This window comes from Haliaeetus leucocephalus, unplaced genomic scaffold (assembly GCF_000737465.1).
Source record: "Haliaeetus leucocephalus isolate CR32 unplaced genomic scaffold, Haliaeetus_leucocephalus-4.0 Scaffold450, whole genome shotgun sequence".
Lineage (NCBI taxonomy): Eukaryota > Metazoa > Chordata > Aves > Accipitriformes > Accipitridae > Haliaeetus > Haliaeetus leucocephalus.
In genome coordinates this window covers 19,912,631-19,936,965 of record NW_010972886.1, presented here as the reverse complement: position 1 = coordinate 19,936,965, position 24,335 = coordinate 19,912,631, and the positions used below count along the sequence as shown (strand labels likewise).

At 42.4% G+C, this 24,335-nt stretch overlaps 1 protein-coding gene across 1 annotated transcript in view; it reads right to left on the bottom strand.

The window, feature by feature from the left end:
* The window catches only part of RIN2 (Ras and Rab interactor 2), a 51,854-nt gene that overhangs the window by 5,181 nt on the left and 22,338 nt on the right, over positions 1–24,335 (bottom strand). Inside the window, exons 3-9 of the mRNA XM_010574914.1 lie at positions 23,984–24,176; positions 23,068–23,179; positions 20,471–20,543; positions 16,628–16,719; positions 12,434–13,564; positions 3,192–3,497; positions 968–1,099 (exon numbers count right to left, since the gene is read on the bottom strand). Coding sequence (XP_010573216.1) covers positions 968–1,099; positions 3,192–3,497; positions 12,434–13,564; positions 16,628–16,719; positions 20,471–20,543; positions 23,068–23,179; positions 23,984–24,176 — 2,039 coding nt within the window. The remainder of the gene's footprint in view (positions 1–967; positions 1,100–3,191; positions 3,498–12,433; positions 13,565–16,627; positions 16,720–20,470; positions 20,544–23,067; positions 23,180–23,983; positions 24,177–24,335) is intronic.

The following is a 24,335-nucleotide window of genomic DNA, read 5'->3' as shown; positions in this document are numbered from 1 at the left end:
GTAAATGTTTCTGCCTTTCAAGCATGTTAATAATCTCCAGCTTCACATCTCAAGTATTTTCTGTGCTAAGATTCCTGAAGAGTGCAATAAAGGATGCTCTGTACACAAAGCAGGGAACAGACTAGGGCCAGCTCGGAGGAATCCTGGCATGGTTCTGTCATGCATACTGGCCTATAAGAGGACACAGCAATTTCAGTAAGCCAAGAGATAGCAAGAATGGGAAACATATACTTAAACTCACAGCTGAGCTTGGTCACAAGAACCTTTGAACTTCCTCATAAACTGATAGATTCTGGGGTCTACCAAGGGCTTGCAGAATACCTCTGTTACAAACACCACCATAAAAACAGAAAGGAGGGAGATTTCCTTGCCTTCAGTGGACTTCAGCCATCATTCAAGAGTGCCTTAGGAAACATATTCCTAGGACTCATAAGAATACTTTGTGAGAAGCAAATATTGGGAAGAAGCGAAGATCATTAAGGGCGGCAGTATTCTTAAAAGCACTTCCCCCGGAGGGGCAGAGAATTCCCCCAGAAGTTTTTACAAAGCACCTAACCCAAGTCCCACTATGTGTCTCACAATTTAACTGAATGCTGTGGCCCTATAAATACTCTCAGGATATTTTCAGGCACAGAAGGATAACCACTATGACACCTGTACAGTGTATGTGTTTGCTAAGTCACAATGCCTCCCCCTTCTTGGTTGAAAACAACATATTCCCTCATAAGGTAGTATACATCAGTAGATTCCCAGGTCATTCAGGCCTATACTCTGCAAGCTAACAAGCTTTCTCTTACTTTAAGGTGGAAATAATTATGAGATTCTCTTGTTATGCTACTGACATCACTGACTTTAGGACTCCCCTTGAAAGGATTTCTACTCAAACAAGGTTAACAGCAACTGTGCTATGAGGAAGAATCCCTCTTCCCTAGTCCTTCACTCAATTCTAATAAAAATAAATAATTACCTTCTCCATGCAGCAAAGATGGATCCAGCAATTCCATCATGTATTCAATTTCAGTATCCAGCTCCAGCATATCACACTGGGCTAGTACGTATGTCAACACAGGCAAGAAGTCATCAGCTCCATACAGCCTCCCTGGGTTGAAGGGAACACAGACAGTGATAGACAAACCACAGCCTTTTATCAGTTTCAGTGTTTGAAAGGAAAGCATTATTTTGCTGCCTTCACTAACCAGTGTGCTTGTATTACTCTAGAGCCTCCTGTTACCAATGTGCAGCAAAAAGAATGTCATCTGACACTCGCTGGACAGGAGACCAACACCAGCTTCGTCCTGTACTTCTAACAAGCACAAATCTGATGATGCACACCTTGAGGCATGCAAGGGAATTTAAAGACTGGGCTCACCTTGGCATCAGCTCAACCGGTGAACTCACAAAAGGCTGCCATGCCAGTCTGGCCTGACCTCCACCTGCACTTCTGTCACTGGCTAAGAGATGATGAATAGGCATTTTCTTTATACATGCAGGGACAACGTCCACTTTCTGGAAGGATCCAGCCACAAATGCCAATTTGAGTCTGAATCCCAGCAGAGAAGCCCAAATATAAAAGCCTATTAGATTTGACATGAGAAGTGAGCTTATTTCCTTGACAGAGCACAGTTAAAAACACCAGTGAGCAAAGCCTCATATCATTCCAAACTAGCCAGTGAAGCATCATCAGCAATGGCAGCACACAGCTAACACAGAGAGACTATGCTGTACCTAGGTCTGTCTGTGTTCCTATCACTTTCATTGCATTTAAACTTTCTGTTTAGGAAACACTATGTGGCCAAACTGTGTTCACTGCAGAACTGGTGTGATGGTCACTTAAAACCACCAAGAGCAAGAGCCAACTTAAACTTTGGTGAAACTCCAGATGACTGAAGGGCTGATATCCGAAGTCACACCAGCTAAGGCATACCCTCCAGGTATTACACTATTATCTGGCTGAGAGTACAAGACAAAGCAGATACTCAAACAGCTGCTCGCTCAATGCCATGTTTTACAAGTTCACATGACAAAACAAGACAACCCAAGGTGCATTTGCCACATCTTAGTCCAAGCCCCTCAGTGCAACAGTTAACCAGCAGCAGCCCCTCAATATTTTTCTTCTGCATGTTGGAAACACCTTAGTCAATGTGGTTACACAGAATAGAGAAAAGAGTTTACAGTGCTTCAGGCCAAGATTCTTACATCCATTTTAAAATGCAGAATTTTGCACAGAAATAATAAGCTGGGCAGGAGCTTGGACCTAGATCTTGCAAAAGTGCTTGGGCGTCTTTAACGGCCACAAGCTTTCACCATTTATCTCAAATCTCAAAAGAAAGTAGGCTTCTTGATCACCACTGGACCCAGCTACACATTCAATGCTCACTTAGAAAGAAAACTGCCAGCCACCTGCAGCAGCTTATACTTGCTTAGGGAAAAAAAAAAAAAAAATCTCCCACTACTACCAGCATTGCTTCACCTTAGCTTGTGACCTACCACAGCAGTGCATGATAAGACATCAGGCAACAGAGTTGCACCTATAAATTCATGCCATCCAGCACAGCATTTTAATTGTGCCACTGGCTGCTCAGCAGGTCTTCACTAGTCTGTAGTTCCCCTTCATTATCTAGGTTTCAAGGTCACTTTTGGATTCTTGCTACAGTGTAGAAATAGATATTATTTCTGTTCCAAAAATAGGAAAGAAAGTGTCCAAATGAGAACAGAGGCACAGCAAGCCAAAAATACAGGATGAGAGGCTGCTTTCCACCGCCCGTTAACACAGAGCCCTTGTAGTTGTCATATTGCATACATGCTGTTGAATTACTACAGCTAAATACAGGGTGTTATCTCTATTACAATTTCCAGAAAAATACTCATTTAGAACCAGTGTCAAATTCAAGGTTCACAGGACAGCCTTTCTGACAGCCAACTTCAAAGCCTACAGTTAAGCAAAGCTGGTTTTTTTTAAGCTGCTTCACAACTCTGCTTCACACTGAATTTGTTAGATGTGCTGGCAGATGCATCAGAGATATCAGGAAAGAAGCAGAGAGGAAGAATCCCTCTCAAAAGGGCAAGGAGATGCTACAAGAGCTCCAGGAGAAGGAGATACATCTGCAGAATCAGGTGGTCTGATTTCCTCTGCCAAAAGACAACCCCAGGTTTGGAGTATCAGTGAACTTGAACCATGAGAAGCACCATACCTGAGTTATTCTCCATAACAGTGTAAATCAATTTGCAAACTCTCAGCAGCAGCATGACTTTCTTTTCAGGTGAATACATTTTCTGCATGGTCATGAACTTCACTTTAATCTTTTCAACATCCACAAAGTCTGGTGTTGGAACAAACACGCCCAGTTCCTGAGGATTCCTCTGCCGCACCAACTGCAGGTTTTCCTTTAGCTGTTTCCAAGAACCATCCGCAGTATGAAACTCTTTCAACATCGCTTCAATGTGGCCCTTCAATGGCTTCAGAATGCACTTATGCATGGCCTTCTCCAGGACAACATCTGCAATGGGAAAACACAAGTCCAGCTGACTTCCTCCTTTAGAGCAGAGCCAGTATTAATATAACCATTCCCAAAAGAGACACTGTAGAGCAAAGCCTACTTGCTAAGGCCTATTTATTATACAAGCTGAGTTTCCAGATGTTTGTTAAAAAGCAAACAAAAGGCAGAGCAGAATCTGTATTCCATTTTCATTTATGGCAGTGTGGTAAATACAAAAAACATCACAAAGACAGACTACAGACTGTCCCCAAAAAAAAAAAAAAAAAAAAAGCAAGCTGCACCTTCAGTCTTTTCTTGGCCAGAAGTCTCCGAGTTTTATTTTACTTTGAGCTTAGACTTTAACTCCCAAACTTAAACACAGTCAAAACCATAACTTTTGTCTGCTTTGGCATGAAAGCCCATCCTTTTTGCATAGTTTCCATCAGAAACTATAACTCAGCCAAGGTCTCCTAAAACTTCGCTCAGCTTTGTCAAGATCTTTATGAAGTTGGACAGATTATAGGCTTTAAACTATAAATGAAAACAAAGCTGTGTTTGTCCAGCTTTGGATTTCATCATGCAAGCTTATATACAGCTTTGTCATCAAGTTTGAAGTTCTTTGTTTGGCAATAGTGTGCACGTGGCACAGTAACCACTAACTTAGTAGTTGTTTGGTTTTTTTTTATTCTTGTTCTACTCAAGTTTTTCTTTAACAGTCATTCTCCATTTTCAAAGCACAGACCACATCAACAGAGAGAGCTCTTTGCTAAAGATTTTCTCTGCATACCTTTACTTTATAAGCTAATTTCCTCTCCCACTCAGCATTCCTATGGCAACACAGCTTACATTAATAATTAGCTTACATCAATTATTTGTACCATAGTGAACTCCCACAAGCACAAAGAAACTGGGGACCCTTCAGCCTGGCCACTGCACCAACACCCTGACAGTGGGGCAGGACCAGAGCCTAGAGTGGGCAGATGTACTAGGGGAGCACAGGGACCGAGAGCAGAGACTGTGTCACTGCTAGATCACACATTTATACAAGCTAGCAGTGGAAATTCCTGCTGCTAGTGGTGACTCATTAAAGTTTCATTAAACCTCATGCCCCTTCCAGGTTCTTTGCCTGTTCTTATGTGTTTTTCTTAGACCATAGTCTCTTTCTCCCCCCCCCCGCCCTTTTTAAATTGCAGACTATTTCTAAGGTTTGGGATTTAAATACACTGCCCCTTCAAACAAGCATTACCTCCTTCTGTTTTCTTGCTTTTGCTTTATGCTTTCATTTATTTTATCCTTGTGTTCAGCCACTTTTCCTTTTGGGTCTTCATACCTCTCTTTCCCATACACACATGTCCTTCACACACTCCTCTTATGGTGCCTTTGCTTCATATGTAGCATTTATTCTGTGTTTGTCTGGCACGCAATTCCTGAACATCCAACTCTGTTGGGAGCTCCCATCTCCCCTATCCCAATTCTGCTGGGGCTTCTGAAGCTTCTCTTGCTATTTCCCCCTCCCGAGACCCTGATGGGGGTGGCAAAGCCATGTCTGCTTCATTCCCGGATGCCTTCAATGCATCTAGGCTTTCTCTCAAAATGGAGACTGCAAAAGCTGCTGGAAGGGAGAAAGAATGCATGTGAGGAGCAGCATTTGCCCTCTAATTTTTCTAGATTTCCCTATGGCCACCAGTAAAGGCATAACCGGTCTGACACATGTTCTTGATGGCCTGTCACACAGCTTGAGGGGTAGATCCAGCTTCCCACCAGACCAGAGCCACCAATTATACATAACAAGTGGCAACATTTCAAATGACTGATCCTTATCTATTGTACTTGGTAGAGCCACACAATCACTACTGACAGTACTACCAAACCCAGTCACGAAAGCAGAAGCATCACCCTTCTGCGCATGACAAACTGCCTCTCCCTGCCATCAAAATCATCCTCAGGGCTCATGGAGTAGAAATATCTTTCCACTAAGAAAAATGCACAAATCTCACCCATGGGTGTGTTAGCTAGCTAAATTTCTAGAGGATACACATAGTTCCTTGCTAGCTTCACTGATGATGATTTTTTTTTTTTGACAATCCAGCTTACTTTATTTCTACTGCCTGTTTAATTTTTTTAAATAGCAAAAACACCAACTGCTTTGCTTGTAAGCAGAACACCTCTGCAGTTTGCATTCCAACCACCTGGTCTCTTTTATGTCAAAATTAAAGCAGTCAGTGCTGCCAAACATTACATTAAGCAAGAGAACTCTCTATCCCCATGAAATTTTAACTCCCACAGGCTTCCACTGAAAGTTCTGCACATGAATAGTTAGCATCAGCTATCCTTCACCTCAGTAAAGCGAGGTCACCACCACATTTGGTCACAGGAGACTCAATAAATTGTAAAGAATTCAGCACAGATCCTCAGAGCCCTTGGTCTGATAATGAGGGAGGCACCTAGCCTGGGATGGGAAATTGGAAAACTCAGTACGCTTCTGTGACTGATCCCCTATAGGCTCCAGGGTAGAGCTGGTTCAGCTGCTGCCTGCAGTATCAGTATGGAAGGAGCTGCAGAAGCAGTCTCTCCCCAGAGGCTACAGGAACTCGATGCTGCTGGGAGGGAAAATTCCTCCACAGAGCCACAGTCCTTGGTTGGGGCCAGGCTTATTATCTGTAGGCAAGAAGTGGAAGCCTCAATTCTTCCGCCCTCAACCCTTAGTAAGTTAGTGCTGCTCCCACAGCTTCCCGTACAAATGAATTGCACAGATTTTTACGGCTGTGCAAGATGGTGAGGAGGCGTTCTTTCATATTTGCAGTTGGTGACAGGCTCCAAAAGCGGTGCCTGGAAATCGCTTTGAAATTTACTTGATCACATTCCACAATTTCTCCAGGAACTTAAATCAATTTGAAGCAGCACAGAGGAAGAGAGCAGATAACTCATGTGGCTGTGCTCAAAGCTCTGCACAGGGTCCAAGTACTTATCGCTGAAGGCTGTTCCTAATGGTTCCTGTGCTGTTAATGCAATCAGGTAAAAAAAAAAAAAAAAAAAAAGACAGGAAATTTTGTAAAACATCCTTTAGTGCTGTTCAGTGACTATATTACAGCTAATAGGAGACAAACAAAATAAAGGACTTACAGCTGTGATTTCAAAGAGACACTAACTGCCTTGGCTTGGTAAGGGTAGACCAAGAGAAACTGTCATTTTAATGCAGCATGTTTGCACAGTTGTTTTAAAAAACAAAACAAAAACCCCAACAAAATAAACACCAAGCAAAAAAACCCCCAAAACCAAAAAACCTTCAAAACCACCACACAACCTTTTCTTCTTCCTTATGAATTCTTGGCACAGACATAAGAACCATGGAGTTCTGCCCTCAAATTAAAAAGTGGCAAATTCTAGCAATTTGATAAGGCCAAAAACATAGCAAGATTGATAAGGACTGGACTGTTTTGGGTTTTTTTAACAGTCAATAATAATAACCCTACATATCCTAATTAATATAAAACCTACATAAATATTTATAGTATTATTAAAGCTTGGAAGGACAGCATTTCTTGTGATCTGCATCTTAGATCAATATTCAGTGTCACAAGACAACTACAAGCATGTTTGGGATCAGACCATCCAACTATTTACCCTTTCTTCTGAATTGCTGTTACCGACCCCTTTCAGAGAAAGGTGTTTCTGGATATGATCCCACAAAACAATTCCCAGCCAGCAGCAGCTTTCACTGCTCAACTTTTAATGGCCACAAAAAAGTATAGGAGGGTCTCCCAGGCAAATTAGCATCCAAGTCATGAATTGAGGACTGATCCTTTGCCTTTACATCTCTGTATATTTCTCAGATCCAAATTGATAACAAAAATTCCTGTTTACTTCAGCATACGCAAAGTGTTTTCAAATATCCTCCCAGGATGCTTAATACTCCGAAACCAAACCAGACACTCTTCAGGATTTTTTTTTTTTTTTTTAAATTGAGTACCACTGGAGCTGAGCGCCATGTAGCATTCCTGAAATGATACTTATAATTAGCCTCCAGCCTCAAAATGGGAACTGGAAATGCTTTGATAAATGAATTGTAAAGGCCAGCCAGCTAGTTTCGTTGTGACTTGTGGAAACACATCTGTATCCTGTGCTGACATGCTATTTTGTTTTGCTGCAAACCACACGAGTCTGCATCTAGAGACGACAACATATTAGTCATCACCAGTGTCCTTACGCAGCCTCTTTGCTACCCTCACTGCCTGAAATTGCAGGCGCGCTCTCAGCTTTTTCAGGCTGCCAGTTTACCTGTTACCAACGGTTGTTGCTCCACTGAGATCATCTGTCAGATTCTGGTCCCTGGATTTACACACAAGCCCTGTTTATCATCTACAATGGCCAAACTATTCATCAGTAAAAGAAGGGCTTAGTAAGAGACTGAGCAAGCCTGGGAACCATCACAAAAAGGCACAGTCCTGCACAAGTAACATTGCCTGGGAGACTGCAAGCAGAAGATTGCTTTGGAACACCATGGCATGTACATGCAGGACACCAACTACACTGCATTTGCTTTGTTTTGGATTTTCCTAATACCTTGCATGTTCATAGACTGGCATGACCGATACGGATCTATTTTAAGACAGCTCATGTCAGGATGGCCAAGTGTCCAGTTCCTGGTGGATGTCTACAATGGCACATGTCCATGGTGCAGACAAGGGCATCTCCTCCGAAGGAGCAAGACTTGAAAGTAAGAACTCACACAAGCCACATTCCTTGATAATCTGCACAATCCTGAAAGCAGAGGTAGGACTGAGGTGGGCGGTGGTGAGGCAGCAGTGGCAGAAGTTGAGCAACTAGGGAAGAAAGGGTAAACCTCCCTAAAGGCTCTAGGGTAAACTTCCCCTCATCTTACCTACATAAAGCACACCAATGAATCACAGAACCATCTGTGCTAGATTTGTTTTGCTTTAATCAGCTGTGGGTTAATTAAAAATCACACTATGGCTGTGTGGTAAACACGTGCCTTCCCTTAAAGAAGTAGTAATAAAGGAGCAGGGAATAAGTCACAAAGCAAATCAAAGGGATGGTCAGGAAAGGGAGAACCAAATCCTCTGCCTCTGGCTCAGCGCTTTTACCACTGCTTCTTACTTGCCCTATCCCCCTACTCCTGTAGTGAAGGGAGGAGTGCTGGGGGACACATTGAGCAGCTCAACTCAACATGAAAAAGATACTAGGATGAACAACAGGGTACGGGGACGGGACACCAAAACAAATGTACAAGCACCTAAAAAGTAACACAGTGTTAAAAAACAGCCAACAGAAGTTTTTCAAGACAAAATAGTGGCATACCACTCTAATTCCTTTAAGAGGATAACTGGATCACTGAAGAAGAGGGGAGCAGGGGTTGGGCTGTATCTTAACCTTTTTAAGACCCATAACCCTATTCCATGCAACTTTCCTATAAGCAAAGGAAATACTGTCTTGCTGTAATTACTGTAAGGTGGGTGCATAGAATACTGCACTGAGAGCCCAATTATCAATGGTTGACTGTTAAACAAGACAGATATTTGAAAAGAGGTACCATGGGGGTCAGCCCTGGGCTTTAGTATATTTAGTATTTTCATTAAAAATTTGGATGATAAAGCAGAGAGTTCACATACAAAATCCACATGTGATGGGAGGGATGGGAGAAGAGCATCACCAGTCCTTTGAGACCAGGTTTAAAGTTACCTTCATGAACGGGAAACAGGCCTAAAGCTAACATGATAAAAATCTCGTAAGAACAAAAGTAAAGCATTGCCTCTCAGCAGGAGGAATACAAAGGTAAAAGCGCTGCTCAGAGAAGCCTCCCTCAGAATGGCTGGCACACTGGCTCCCATGGGGAATGGACTACGCTCCTCAGTACAGCCTCCAACTCTGCCTGTCTGCAACTCCTCCATACAGACCCAAGTCCCTGCAACAAGGCATGTCCTGCCAGTAAGGGGCCAACAAGTTCTCTCCAAGCCTTTTTAATATTCAATATTTAAAAATGGGTTACGGATTAGAAATACAAAACAAGTAACAGGCAGTATTGTTCAGGCACCTTCCCACAGGACCAGTTAATACCTTATTGCCAAATTATTTAAACCGGTCATTTCTTGGGCTAGGCCCAGATTTGAGCATTGAGACTGAAGTTTTTCAGGTGTTAGATCCTGCCTGGTGATCACTTCGCGAAGCGATGACAGTCAACTTGACTCCTTTCTGTTCACAGCCAGGAAAAGAAGAAACACAAACAAGAAACTCGCAAACATATTCAAGCAACTACGGACTATCAGGGTCTCCTCTGACCAGCCCAGGTCTTTATTCTGTGGATACACATTCAGATGTGGATGACTTTAAAAAAAGATACTTTGCATTCGTCCTGAAACGATAAAAAGCCATGTGCCTTAGTCTCGATTCTGTCCCAACACTGGGAATCCCATTGTTTCAGGAAGGGTTAACAGCCTTCAGTGCTAAGATTAGGATGCACCTGTCAGGAATAATTAGAAATGCTGATGCACATTCTCCTGACGATTTGGAAGAAGTTAAACAATTTGATGTGCCCCCTGTCTGGGAATCTTAAAAAAATCTTCCACAGAAGTCTTTTGCTTGCAGGAGTCTGCAAAGTCCATGATGCAGTTCTAGAAGAAAAGCTACACTATCACAAAGATCACTACACAGACACGGGAGAAAGTCCCAGACACCAAGGGCCTCACTAAGCCTGGGGGGGTGCTGCTCCAGCACCTACCGAAATTCAGGAGACAACAGTGGGACAAGGTGAAGTCTGGCTGCCCCAGAACAGGTGACCGGCAGCAGCAGTTCTGCTGGGTTGGGAGAGGGAGGCGAGGACTGGCCCCAGCTCCTCTCCACAGAGGCAGGACTGGCCTGGGAAGCTGAGAGGCCTGAACATTTTCTGCTACAGGCTCCCTCCCTGCCCCGTCAGCACCAGCAGCGTCCGAGTCCCAGCTGCAGGGTGAAGCTGCTGTTACACAAGTGTGGCTGGCGCCTCTTCCTGCAAGTCCCCAGCTGGGCACGGCCACTGTGCCCTGCTCTAACTCAGCAGTCACCAGGCCTGACCAGAGCTTCTGAGCTCTGACAATGACCTGCCACCACTGTGGGACAGTACATGATAAACAGAAAGGAGGAGTATTTTCCCAGCAGCGTACATCCAGCCCTAGGCTGACATGTCGAGAAGAAAAACCTGCACCACAAAAGTGTAAACTGACAAGAGAGGATATATGAATACTCAGAAAATTAAAATTCGGGCTGCAATTCCATACTGAAATAGTCAAGCAAACCCACGGATAATAGGCAGGGCTACATCATAAAAAGTTCTCTATAGAGATGACTAAATCTTGCTGTCGCATAGTTATCTGCTTAGATCAGCAACATCTGATGCTCCTGATCCACTGTGGTTGTTTGCAGGCTCGAGCCATAGGCAGTAGATGATTCAAAAGCAAGTTCTTCCTTTGTTTAAACTATCCCACCTCATAAATTAATTGCATTTAATCACATGATCAAAGCCAGACTTTCTGTCGCTGAAGAAAACCAATGTAGTTATTACATTTCACAGCTTATGCTACTCCAAACTACTGAAACATTTAAAAGCAGACAGCATTTTGCCAGTCTTCAGAGACCCACAGTCTGATTTAACCACACCCTTACAATGAAAAGTGCAAGTCAAACTAAGTGTTCACAAAATTACAAGCAAACTAGATCTGTATTTGTCAGCTATCCAGTACTCTGCAGCAACCCAGGCAAAAATGTGCCTGCACCACTGCTCAATTCGCCATTTTTTTCTTTCATATAACACCCACATAATAGTCTTTATTATTCTAGTGGTAATATTACACGCCTTTGAAAAGTCTCGATTTCGAGGACACTCTTCATAGTGTTGTATTTCCTTTAGCAGTGCTTGTTACTTTTGCTTGACTTTGTGTAAATGAAGTTGAGGTTACATGAGAATACTTCCTCTCAGTCAAGGACAGACAGAAATGTCAACATAAAATCACCCTTTAGTCCCAGAGAAAGAACTATCTGCCAATGTTGCACTGGGCCAACTGTTGGGACACTGGGGTACAGGAGAAAAACAAGCAAATTAGGACTGAAGTGAGCTCACAAGGAAAGTATTCTGCCCTGAGGGATGTTTACTTCCTAAATGTGGCTTATAAGGCTCTTTTACAAATACTGCTCAGACTCAGCAAGATAGAGGGGCAGTGAGATTTTATGCAGCAACAATGATTTCACTTCTGTGGATACACAAGTCTGTCTCTCTTGTTAAAACATGTATTCAAACACATAGCTCATCTGCAACCATTTATAAACATGTACATGTAACAGAGAGGTATAGAAAAACCTGAGATTAGCAGCCCCTTCTCTCTCTTGCACACGTTTGTTTTTTAAAACTCTTATATACGTTTTTATTTAGCTTCAAGTGTAGGGACTTTGCAGCTTTGCTAGGAGTGAATGAGAATGTTTGGAAGAATGAGATTTATTTCAAAAGTAAGTTGCCATGAAACGTCGCTGCTCTTAACTGTCACTGGTTTCAAATAAATTCTAGTTTTACGGCTATTAATCCATATGGTTAAAATTGGCAGTTTTGGTCAAAGCACTGAGAACTATTCAGGGAAAAATACACGTGTACCAGCAAATAAAGGATTCTGTATTGTTAACAGTACAGCAGCTTAAAAAAAAAGTAATAATCACAGGTAAAAAGTCCACATTGCAGCTATTTTAAGGATAACTTTTTATGAACAACTTTGTAGCATAGTTCATAGTTCTTCTGAATTACTGGGGTGCTTGGGGGCAGGGGGTATGGGGGTTGTTTTGTTTTAAGACTTAAATACTCAATGGCTCAAACTCTGCTAGCAAAGTCAACCCCACCTTTCCAAACTGGCACAAAGACTATCACTATAAACACAGATTACACATTTTCACCTTCCCCCAAAACACGGGACAGTGCTTCTTACCTATTTGGTCCTCAGGAATCAGAGATTCAATTGGAGGATCAAGTTCGGAGCTTTGGGACAAATAGTTCTTGACTTGGGTCATGAACTGCCGAATCGTTTGCAGCATATCAGTGCTCGAAACATGGCACTCCTTGTTTTCCTGAAGAAAGCTGACATAGTCCTGCACTAGGCATCCAAAGTAAGTGCGTTTGTCCTGGGACATCTCTGCAATTTTCTTGATCATCCTCTTTTCAGGGGTCATGAAGGAACTGAAAACTCCACTGACTTTCCGTAGCTGAGATTTCACAATCTTGGGGAGAACAAACGAACTGTTTCTTTTCTTCTTGGGCTTCAAAGGGGGTGCCATGCTCTCTTGGTCGCTTTCCCCCTCAAAATCCTCCAGGCTGCTGTTAGTGTCCCCCTCATAGCCAAACAACGGCATGCTCCGATCGAAGTCCAGCGAGTCAGACGAGGAGGTGGAAATGCTCATGTCGCTCAGTCTCTGCCTGCCTCCATTCCACGGTATGTGTGACTCAGAGCTGCTAGCTACCGTCTTTTTGGCAGCTGCTGGAGACGGCTCAGGCAGGGTTTCACCTGGAATGCCAGCAGCTTCGGGCATATGCACCGAGCTGCAACCAGGTCGAATTACCACTGCGTTCTTTGAGCTACCTTCCAACTCTGAGCTAACAGCCTGCTTCTTCAGCCGAGGAGGCGGAATAGGGGTTGGTTTATTCTGCAGCAAATCCAAGCCTCTCTCTTTCTTATGGTTGACTGTTTCTGGCATGCTCGCCTGCTTTATAGTCCTGGAAAGCTGTGGACTCGTGAGGATGCTATTAATAGAAGGAGGTGGCGGCCGGGGTGGGGGGGAGCGAGGCCTCGCTGTGCCATTCACGTCTTGAGTTTTCAGGCTCTGCCTTTTCAGACTTCCACCGACATCCTGGCTGTGCACTTTCAAGAAGAGGGGATTAATGAAACACAGCGCTCCGTTGGTCTGGCTGCACTCCAGCTCTGAAGGCGTTCTGGTTCGTATAGAATGCACTCCATTTATAAGGCAGAGCTGACGTGAGTCTTTACAAGCACTATCCAAAGGCACAGGCCTACGGGGAGCTGGAGGGTCCGGGGGGTTGCTGTTAGCTGGGGAGCTCCAGAAATCTGAAAATCATTATTGCGTTAGCATGAGAATGCAAAAGAGCATGCACGTGGCTTTCAGAACATTCAGCTCAACATCACCCATTTCAAGTATCAAGAAATTTAGACAAGCTTTTATTAATTCAAGGGGAAAAAAAAAAATTCCAAGTGAAACTCTTAAAGCACCACCAGACATAACTGCATGTTACACTCCTGGGGCTGCTCTTACTCATTTATAAATATCATCACCAATGCGTAGCTTCAAATCAGTCCACTGAAGTAAGCTTAAAAATAAACTTGAGAATCAAAGAAAGGAATGGAGACTGTAACACAGTAATTCTTACCAACTTGAGACTGAAATGAACATAAACTACTCACTAGCATCTCACTCAGGAGAAATAAGCCTAGGTTCTCAGCTAGTATTAATAAACTCACTCCATTAAAGACAACAGTTAGGCTGATTTACACCAGCTGATGGCCACTTATGGCAACTCAACAAAAAATTTGGTTTGGTTTCTTTTGATAGTGAACAAATGAAACTACTCATGAACAGACAGCTCACATTTTGCTGTGATGGGTGCACCCATAATCTTTAGCTATACAGACCAAATGCTTGCGTCTCTTTAAGAGCACTGGCCTGCAGCCCTGCCTTTGCAATGGTGACACAGTTTGCCTGAGGTTTTAGACACTCAGCAGCACATAAATAGACCGAATGTGCCGTCCCACACCAGCAGTGTGGAAAACCTGTGCTAAACCAATAAATTTCAGCTGCAGCCTCCACACTTGTCCCAGCAAAGCATCAGCATATTTGTGAAACTGAGTCAATGGTAAAGCCCATCAGCTCCCGAAAGTATGAAGACTGAAACCAGACAAGCCCTTGAGGACAGCAATCTGACTGAAATAACGGAGGAATGCCAGAGTAGGATGATTTTGCTAAAATTTGCCAATCTTGATGCGGCCCCTTTTCCTGTACTGTGAAGATGCCTCATTTGGGCTGTTGAGCAATGACACCCGGGCCCAACTGCATGAATGCCAAGCTCTCCACAACAGGGTCCATGCCCAACAGCTGTGTCTTGCCTACAGGGCAGAAGACAGGAAATGGCCCATGGTGACAGGCCACTGCCAGAGAACATATGTTGACACAGACATTTTACTCTACATAGTCATGCAATGCTGCTGATGTTTTCCTGCTCCATGACTTCACATCCTGCCTGCTCATCCCTCAGCAGACTGGCCAGTGTGCCTGGCACGTGGGCTGTTGCAAACACACATGATATAAGCGCTGCTGCAGGTGAAACAGAAAGGGAATCTTATGTTCAGCATGTGAAACCTTACAGGTTGGCAACAGCCTTGAAACCTTTACCACCAGTTCTTCCTGATGTGATTTGCTAGGCTACATGCTGTTGACCTGACTTCTACAGTTCCCTCTCTGAGCCTGTGGCATAACAAAGCTCTGACAGGAGCTACAACCCTCCATGTTCAGACCAGGGTATTTTGTGCCTACACAATGCTTAAGCTCACACTTAACAGGAATAGCCCTTGGGAATTTTTAGGCACCTCTTGGGTCCGCAGTGTTGAAGAGCTGACTTCTTTGTGTGCTCTTTTGCATGTGGACACCTAAACTCCATCAAAATCTCAACTTTGTTGTCTGGTTTTTGCTCACAGAAACTGTGATCTTTATCTGGTGTATAGTAGGTAATTGATCCCAAATATACCAACCACACAGACACTGATCCATCAGTCTCCTCCTCAGCTTTCAAATTTATTAGCTTAAAGAAACAACACACAACAATATAGACAGAGACTGTTCAAGAGCAAGACTAACTCCACAGCAAGTAAGCCATGGTGCTTTTGGGTACTGAGGACAAAGTGTGGTTAGTCTAGAAAGCTTGCTCAACACCACCATTATCATCTCCTATGGAGAAACTCACCTAATATTACTTTAAGGCTTCCAGGTGTCACTAGGAGACTGTCTTCACTATGATGTATCCCAGTTAGACTTTTTTTTTTCTATCCAAACATTCACCTAATCAACAGTTTCATGTTTGCCTCTATTCCCATGAAAATCCATACTTGCACCTAATTATCTAAACTTGCAGATAAGCACTGCAGAAGTCATTTGTCTCCTCTCTAAAACAAAACCCTTAATTGCATTGTTACTGAAGCAAAACAAAATGCAAAGCAGTGCAATACTTCCCTGTGTATGGCTTTGCTGCAAAGTCCCACCAAATAGTTCTAGAGTCTCATACTAACACTGATTTAGTGAGGATCTGTTTCTAAATCAAAGACGATTCAAAAAAATCTACTGGGACAAAGACTGCTGACAGTCAATACTCCCTTCCTGCAAAAGGAAATGAGGCCATTCAGCACTTTGCAGAAGTTGCTCAACGATTCATCTGGGTGGAGCCCATGTTTCAAATCCCGCCAGGCTTTGCGTCTCCTGCAAGCCCAAGGTACATTTTACAATGAGCCTGTATTTGGTTGTAGCAGTCAAGCAATGCAAGGACATACTCTTGCATTTTCTTTTGCTATTTTAAAAATTTCACCAAACCAATGCACATGGATACGGTCTGCAGATCCTATGTATACAATCCTCCTTTTATTAATATGCTACTGCACTGAGCCACTGATCTCAAAAATCACCATTCTAAGATCACATGTCAATCTGAACAGAAGTTTTATTAACAGTGAACCTCAGTTCCTACACTCTCCTGGCAACTGCAGCAAATTATCAGGCTAGTACCTGCTATGTGAGCCTGCAGCCAACATTGGCCCTTGGAGGAAAAGCTACATCAAACCTCTGTCTGGGGACTGTAAGACTTGCTTTACTCAAGGGCTGCCCAAAGAGGGGAGAGGAGAAGGAAGAAACAGCACTTACAAAAATATCACAGAAGACACAGAAGGAAGGAAGAGCATCAGGGTCACCATTTGGCAAGTACAAGGTCTGGCCTTCCCAATAAGAGAAACTGCTTTTCTAAATGAAATCTGTATCATCACTGACCAATATGAACTACTTAATGATACAGACTGTTTCTTCAAGCTTAAAGAATGCTACAGGAAAAGACATATACATAGAGAAATACTTACTCAGTCCAAGCTGAGCAATCTCTTCAAGTTCAGCTTCTGTCTTTGCTGCAGCAATAGCACAAGGCAACTTCAGGGTGAATGGAAGGACATCCCTATTATCGAAGAAAAAAACAATTACAGTTTTCGCAACAACATCCATAGTTTTAAAAGCATTTGTTTGCAACACTGGCAGTGGCTGAGCTCTAATTCTTTTAATTTTCTTCTTAAGCTGTGGCAGGTAGCAAGTGCCTTAAACACACAGCACACAGTGAAAACATTACCAACCCCAGGGGTCCTTTATATTGGAAAGTGGTATGAAGTGCAAATGACAGGCAAGTCCCCAGGACTCTCGTTAGGCTCATTTCCACAGAGCCATCCAATATTTTCTCCCATTACAGTAGAAGCTTTTACACCTGGTCTTTTACAAGCATACCAGCGAGATGCAAAAGTGTTATCTGTCCTTTACCCTTCAACAAAGCTTCTTATTTTTTGAATATGCTGTTGTTTGCTCTCAAAGTTGAATTCCAGTTCTCAGAATAAAAATTCAGATGAGTACTTGGGCAGCTACCCTACAAATGTGTAAGCTAGGATGTTTTGGTGCTACTCTGTCCTAGGCTGAAAACACACTTCATTTAAGAAAGTCTTCACAGTTTATTCTTATATGTGGTTTCTCTTCACTGCATACTAGTTCAATGGATGCTTACAAAGGGAGATGCCTGAATGCATGAACAATAGCATAAGCTAAAGCCAGTGTAAAAAGCTTTGACAGAGATTTCAAGGGACAAAGCTACTTAACCATATGTACATTGTATGAGTGGTACCATCAACCAATACTATACCTCTTGCCTGCCCAATTGGTACACCCTCAAACAAGAGTGCATGCTAAACTGCAAAATCTGCAGTAGAAGTGCCTGTGTAATTAAGAGTCAATGAGAACAAATGGAGCACAGGAATCCTACATACAACTGGTGTCAGTGTTGCAAATATTTTGATAAAGAAATTAAAATCTAATTATATAAAAGAGTTTGATTTGATTAAGAAGTAGAAAATTGTGAAGCATAGGTATGGGAGTGTTAAGTTTGAAATGTAGTCATAGGAACTTTAGAAAATGTACTATGTGTAACTATAAGAATTCAAGTATTGTCTGAAATCAGTTAACCACAGAAACTTTGACAAAGATTTGTTGGTTTGTAGTGTTTTGTTTTAGGAAACTAAGGAAACCGTTATGGACACCAGTTTGCTGCTTGGAAACCCCTTACCCTTCCCACCTCGATCTAATTATCGAGGATTCCAATCAGTAGAGTTAAGTGAGATTAAGCAATGATTGTTTTAGTATAAGAATATTGATAAGGTGGTGTGACTGAGGGCCAATCACTAGAAATGTTAAATTCAAGAATTAACATTGAATGTACTTTTATGTAAAACTAATACATGATGGCGAAAATCGTACTGCGCAGAATCACATAAGAGAGGTCAACTATCGGACAAAGTGAGGAAGACTATGGAAGACCACCAGAGACCTTCACTGCGCCTGTGTAAAGGACATTTACATATGCTAAGAATTTCCCAGAAATCTAATGAATATGCATAACATTTCTTGGAAATCTAATGAATATGTATGAGTAAGTTTAATATAAGGTGTATGATTTTGGTGTTCAGGTGTGCGTGGTTCGTGAGAGGACTCACCCGCGCACCCGGCCATCAATAAAGAAGTGTCTGTTTATCTACACTAAATTGGTGTTGATAAGTTCTTTATTCCGAGTTTTTTCGGCAACATCAGCATAATCTTTTTGTTAAGGTTGTGAACAAGCCAAACATCTGTTGTAGCACAGACAGATAGTGGTTTTTTATCACATAAATATTCTCTATGGTGTATGTTAAGTTGTTGAAAAACCGGGATCTCAGAACGCCACTCAAATTCAAATCAAGCATATGCACGAGACTGATACACTAACTAAAAAGTATTTGAAAAGACACTTTCAACGTAGTACCACAGATAATCTGGTCTAGAACATCATCATGGACTCAGTACAAAGACAGGTAACCCTTGACTCCTCATACAAACTGACTGGGTATCTATTGGAAGAAATTTCCTCTGGTTTTAGGAAATCCTCCTGGTTTTGCTGTGATGTACCAAATGGTACTCTCTCTTTCTCATGACAGCTACCTATCTGCTTCCCTAAGAAGTCTATACATTTTCTTCTTGCACCCGCTGCAATCCTAGACTGCTGCCTGAAGAGGACAAGGATGCTGGGTAGATGTTGACACTTAAGAAACATTAGGCAAACAGAAACACTTAGGATGCTTCTCCACTAAATGCGGAAATAAGCATCTGCTTCCAAAAGCATACCCACATTCAAAGAGTAAGCTTCATCTACTGAAACCTCTGGACAGGTTTGCAGCTGAAACTGTATTTATTACTGGTATCTGGGGATGGGTTTGCAGCTAAAGTTGTGTATAAAAAGATGCACTAGGAAAGCTTTAACACCATGTCTAAGTTGTGGTCACCACTCTTTTCACTTCCTTCCCTTTCTCCAAAGGGCAACAAGAAAAGGAACAGAACAATAAACAGGTGAAGAGCTTGTTTATGCAGTTTTATATTGCCTCCTGAATGGGAGGCCTGACTGCATCAGAATACTAAATTCACACTTGGCTGACTGAAACACCATTATGAAAATTAAAGCCACTTTGCAGAGAGACTCTCGGGTACAAGACTCATGAGCAAGGCAACAAGCTACTGTGTGTTTGTGGGCTTACTTTTAGCAAATGCAAAGCAACTTGGAGCCTTCAGTGAAAGAAAATGGATAAACTAATGCAGAGAAACCTACATTTGCTGCATGCTCCCTATAGGCACTTCAAGGGAATTTACCAGAGCCTGGCTAGTGTGCAGAACTGAAAGGGTGACAAGCCAAGGCATCTCTCATCATTAAACTGCTTTTAAATGCAGTTTCAGCTCATTTCGCATCTGAATGCTGACCAATTACTTGTGGGGTATAAACATTTCTTTCATCACGTGCATGTACAGCTCAGCAAAATGGAGGCCTGTAACAAAGGGGGTCTAGATGCTTCTCCACCACAAACAAAAACAGTAAGCACAACAACCTAAGTGCATCCCTGGTGAGCATTTCCCGCACCAGAAATCACCATTGTCAGCACTAATTAGCAACTTCATTGCAGTAAAAGGACCAAGACCATCAAAGTTGCCTCTCCTGGCCTCCTTCAGAAAACATGCAGATGTGCAGTTTGGCCATGTCCTGTCTGTGGATAAATGTAAGGCTTGAGTATCAGTCTGGAAGTGTTCACCAGTAAACTAAAGTCAAACTGAAAAACAACTTAAAAGATAAAAAACACCAGCTATTTTTCCTCTGCATACTACCTGGAAAACAAGCTCGGCAACCATAACTGGAAAGCTCATGAGGCCATTTTTGTTCTTCACAATTTATATTCACATCTCAGTTGTCATATTCTACAGTGTGATCTAACATTTTTCCATTATGCTCCAAAAAATGCTTTTTACTAGCAATTCCAAGAAACAGACACTGCAAGATAGTTTATGGTGCTTATTAAATAAGTTACAGAGCAGCTAAGAAAACATTAAAAGGTATCAACTAAAGTAAAGTTCAACTTGGCAACACCTCACAGTTTGGTGGGTAACGTAACACCAGCCTTCCAATAATCAGTACCAAATAAGACAGAGAGACTTGCTTCCAATTCTCATCTCTTATTTCTCCCATTACCTTCTAAGACTACCCAGGAATACTTGTAGATTGGCAACATAAGTATCATGCTGAACCAAGTCATCAAGAGTCTCTTTTATTTCAAGACAGTCTAGCAAATGCAACTCAGGACATAACACCATCTTACCTGCTAATACAGTAGAAAGCAATGAGCCTGAATAAATCAGCAAAACTTATTCCAGACCCCTCCAAGGAAAATGCTGCAAAGTTACAAGAGAGAAAGAATCACACATCTATCCACCAGTTCTTAGAAAAGCTTAATAAAACGCACCTCAGATTTTTGCATAAAATTACTAAGTTTGCACCATCAAAGTAGCTACTGTTTGGTTAAGAGAAAAGAGCTGTGTGGAGGAGCACATGTCTCTGCTAAAGGCGTTTTCGAGAACATACTGATAATCCTGGTGGTGGGTTTGTTTCTGTATTCCAAACGTATGGTCTAATTCCTGGGAAACAGATCAAGTGTGATTAGAATTGCACAATGTTTTGCTAATAAATCAATAACTGAGGCTTTGTTTGCCCCGTGTACTAATATACCTCATCTTAAATCTCTCATTTCCTCCTCTTGCATTCCATTTACTCACTTGTCTTCTCCCCAGATGTGTTAGCACCTAATGGGAGATAAATTTTTATTCACTTTAAGAAAACCATTTAACCTGAAAATCCTTTAAAAAAACCCCTCAATACAATTTTGCTTCATGCCATTGCCTTGCACAATGGGGGAGGAAGACACAAGCAATGCCTTTCATTTTCCCCCCCCTGCTCCATACCATTGTTTCTTATTGATATAAACACTTGTTCACAGTAATAATGACATAGAAATGATTGCCACCTCACTTACATTAAGCTCTCTCTGATTCCAGTGGCAAATCTCACCCAATGACTACAAAGATAAAGCAGAAGCAGCTCCTAGAGTGAAACAATCTAGATCTTTTGCCTCTAGACATGACTGAGACCAGAACAGAAGGAAGACCATTTATGAAATACAACTGTAGTGTAAGACAGGTTCCTGAAGTACACAAACACCGGCCTCTTGCAGCCTCGGACAACTTCTACAAAGTGGTGAACGTGAAATCTGTGATTGCTTCAGCCCATCTCTGAGTTAGAAAAGCCAGATCATGAGTGTGAATCTCCGGCTGGCGAGGTGCGCACACTGTCACTGCTTCACTGGCAGAGGAATGCTTTTGAAATTCATCTCCCAAGGAGAGTACCTCCACTGCTGCAGATGCTTCAGACAGCTGGGCTGAAACAAGGCAGACTCCTGGGCTTGGTGGGGAAAGCCAAAAACCATGCAGCAGCCTTGGATACCTCAGCAACGCCTCTCAGTGAGTAGTGAAGGCATACTTTTGTCAGTACTCCATGCTGTAAGGCCAGCTTCCCCATGCCAAACTTCCAGTGCTACTGACAATAAAGTCTGCACATGAACCAGAGGAAAACTTAAGTCACGTACCGATCTTTTATCCAACCTTTACACTCAAAGACAGGTCAACCTGGCCATTTTTGTGCCCAGAAAGAGGGATTTCTTTAAGAGAGATACTACCAGTGAAGACAATAAGCATGCAGGTGATCTGGAGGCGAGCTAAGAAAAGACAAGTGTTCAGATCCCTGACTACAATTAAAACCTCAGTTATGACTGGTGAGTAAAAACATCAGTAGATACTTCCCCCTTGTGGTAAAATATTATTCATGAATATGACATATTATTATTTTATTTTCTAGATGGAAGAGAGGGAATTCATTAGTATAACAAGCCTACAAACACAGCCTTAGATCCCTCTTAGATCAACTATCATTGATAGCTTTCTCTTCTCTTTGCCATGCCTTATTTGTTAACTGGAACCAAAACAAGACACATAGAATTAACTTCTGTTGCTGGGTGTGGGGAAGGGAGAGGTAAAAAGGAAAAAAAACCCAACTAAAATTATCTCAGTTTACTAATAGAAATACAAGTTAACTATAAACCCTCTGCTTCAGAGAAGTTTAACTGAAATTGTTGCCAATTTTCTCCAGTTTTCACTTTCTTGTTAAAATGAACCATTTGCTCCACTTGCAGCTTCTGCACCACATACACTCACCAGCTGCAGCTTCCTTTTTTCATTCCTATCTCTCAAACATATTTTTCACACCCTCCCTCTAAAGAGATGAGGGCAGTATTGTTCTGAAACTGACTGGAACTCTAACATTTGCTCATTTCTGTCAGAAAACAGAGAGCAAGTATAGTTGGAATTAAAGGAGAAAAAAATTGATCTCGCATCAGAAACAGTGCCAAAGGGTTAAAATCCATCTAGTTATTACATTTAAAAAAACCCCCCCCCCCCCCAATTTGTAGACAGAGAGCACTCATGACATAGTTGCACCCAAGAACAGTCCCCTGAGTACAAGGAAATGCAAGGACATGTCATTAATGGGGGACAGAATTAGAGGTGTTCTGTGCTTCTACAGAAGAGGGTAACTACCCATAATAATCAATGAGTCCTGGATTCAGCAAGGTACATAAAAGAAATATTCCAGTTGTGTCCAGCACAGACTTAAGGGTTTCTGTATATCTTCCCTTCTCCAGGATATGCCTGACCTACTGGCAGAGCCCTCCTCAGGGAGCACTGTAGGCAGTCTGTGACACTATTTGCATGACTTTGGGTATCTTCTGCTGTGCATTTCACCAATGCAGAGTGTTCCTGGATCATACAGGGTGACAAATAGCTGAAAAGTACATAACTCGCAACTTACTGTATGTGCTTTCTTTTACTGCAAATTCTTTTAGGCAGGACCCACAGTCACTGGGCAGACGCAGAGAGATGACTTTCTTCTGCAATCTTGGGGATTTCCTAACCAGAAATATCTGTTGTGGAGAAGGCAAAAGGACATAGATTTAGCTTCATCACAGATACCTTAGAGACAGATTATAGACAAAAGGAACCAGAACAACTTCATGATCTACAATCTACATAAAACATCTCAGAATTTTACTTGGACCCGATACAGTAGCAACCAACGGCTTGGTGTAAGATGGCAGCAGAACATTTAGCAAAGCATCTCATCCTTGTATAACAGACACACATGACACCAAGTCCATTATGCCCTTCTCTGAGCTCTCCAGTTTAACACACAGCAAATCCCAAGGTTTGAGTCAAGCTGCAGAGTCTGGAAGAGACTGATGGTGGAGTGCTCCTGTGTCCCACCAGCCCATTCATGCAATCCTGCTGCACCAGGATGAAGGCAGCATTAGAAACATGCCATCAGCCTTATCCAAGCAGACAGGGCCCGGTTTCCATCATAGCAACTTTAATGCAGGCACCAGAGAAGGATAAAATTGCTTTCTCATTATGGGGGAAATACATCTGTTACATACAACCCTGGTTCGCAAGGTCCAGCTTTGGAGCTGTAATTGCAGCAGTCTAGTTCTCAGCTCCAGAGGACCCCAAACCAGTCCCCCGGTGTATCAGCTCAGGTAATGGGTCACAGTCCAACTGGTCCAGCTGCCAAGTGCTCAGGAAGCCCTTGATTGGATATCCAAAGCACAAAAGAAATGGGGGTGCAATGTTGGTTGGGTTGGGTTTTTGTTTGTTTGGTGGGTTTTGTTTTTTTTTGTTTTTTTTTTTTTTTTTTAAACTTGGATCAAATATATTGAAATGTAATTTCTTACCCCAGGAGGCTGGGCCTGCAGAATTTCCCTGGCTTCAGCATCATTCAGACCAAGCTGCAGCCACACAGGGTGAGTATGGAGGAGCTTGTCCAATATGCTTAGCTTGTTGGATAGGCTGTCATAGCCAGAGTCCCGGGGGCAGCTTTTAACATCATTTTTCTCAGGAGAGACATTATCCATGTCCTTTACTAGACTGTGAAAAATTTAAAAAAAAATTAAATTAGACATGCTAACCTCCTATAAACAATCACTCAGTTCAGCAGAGTTATCACAAAGCTAATGGTGCTGCTGGCACCCTGGACTGGTATTTCTCCCACTGAGAATTCATACAATTTGTATACACAAAAATTCT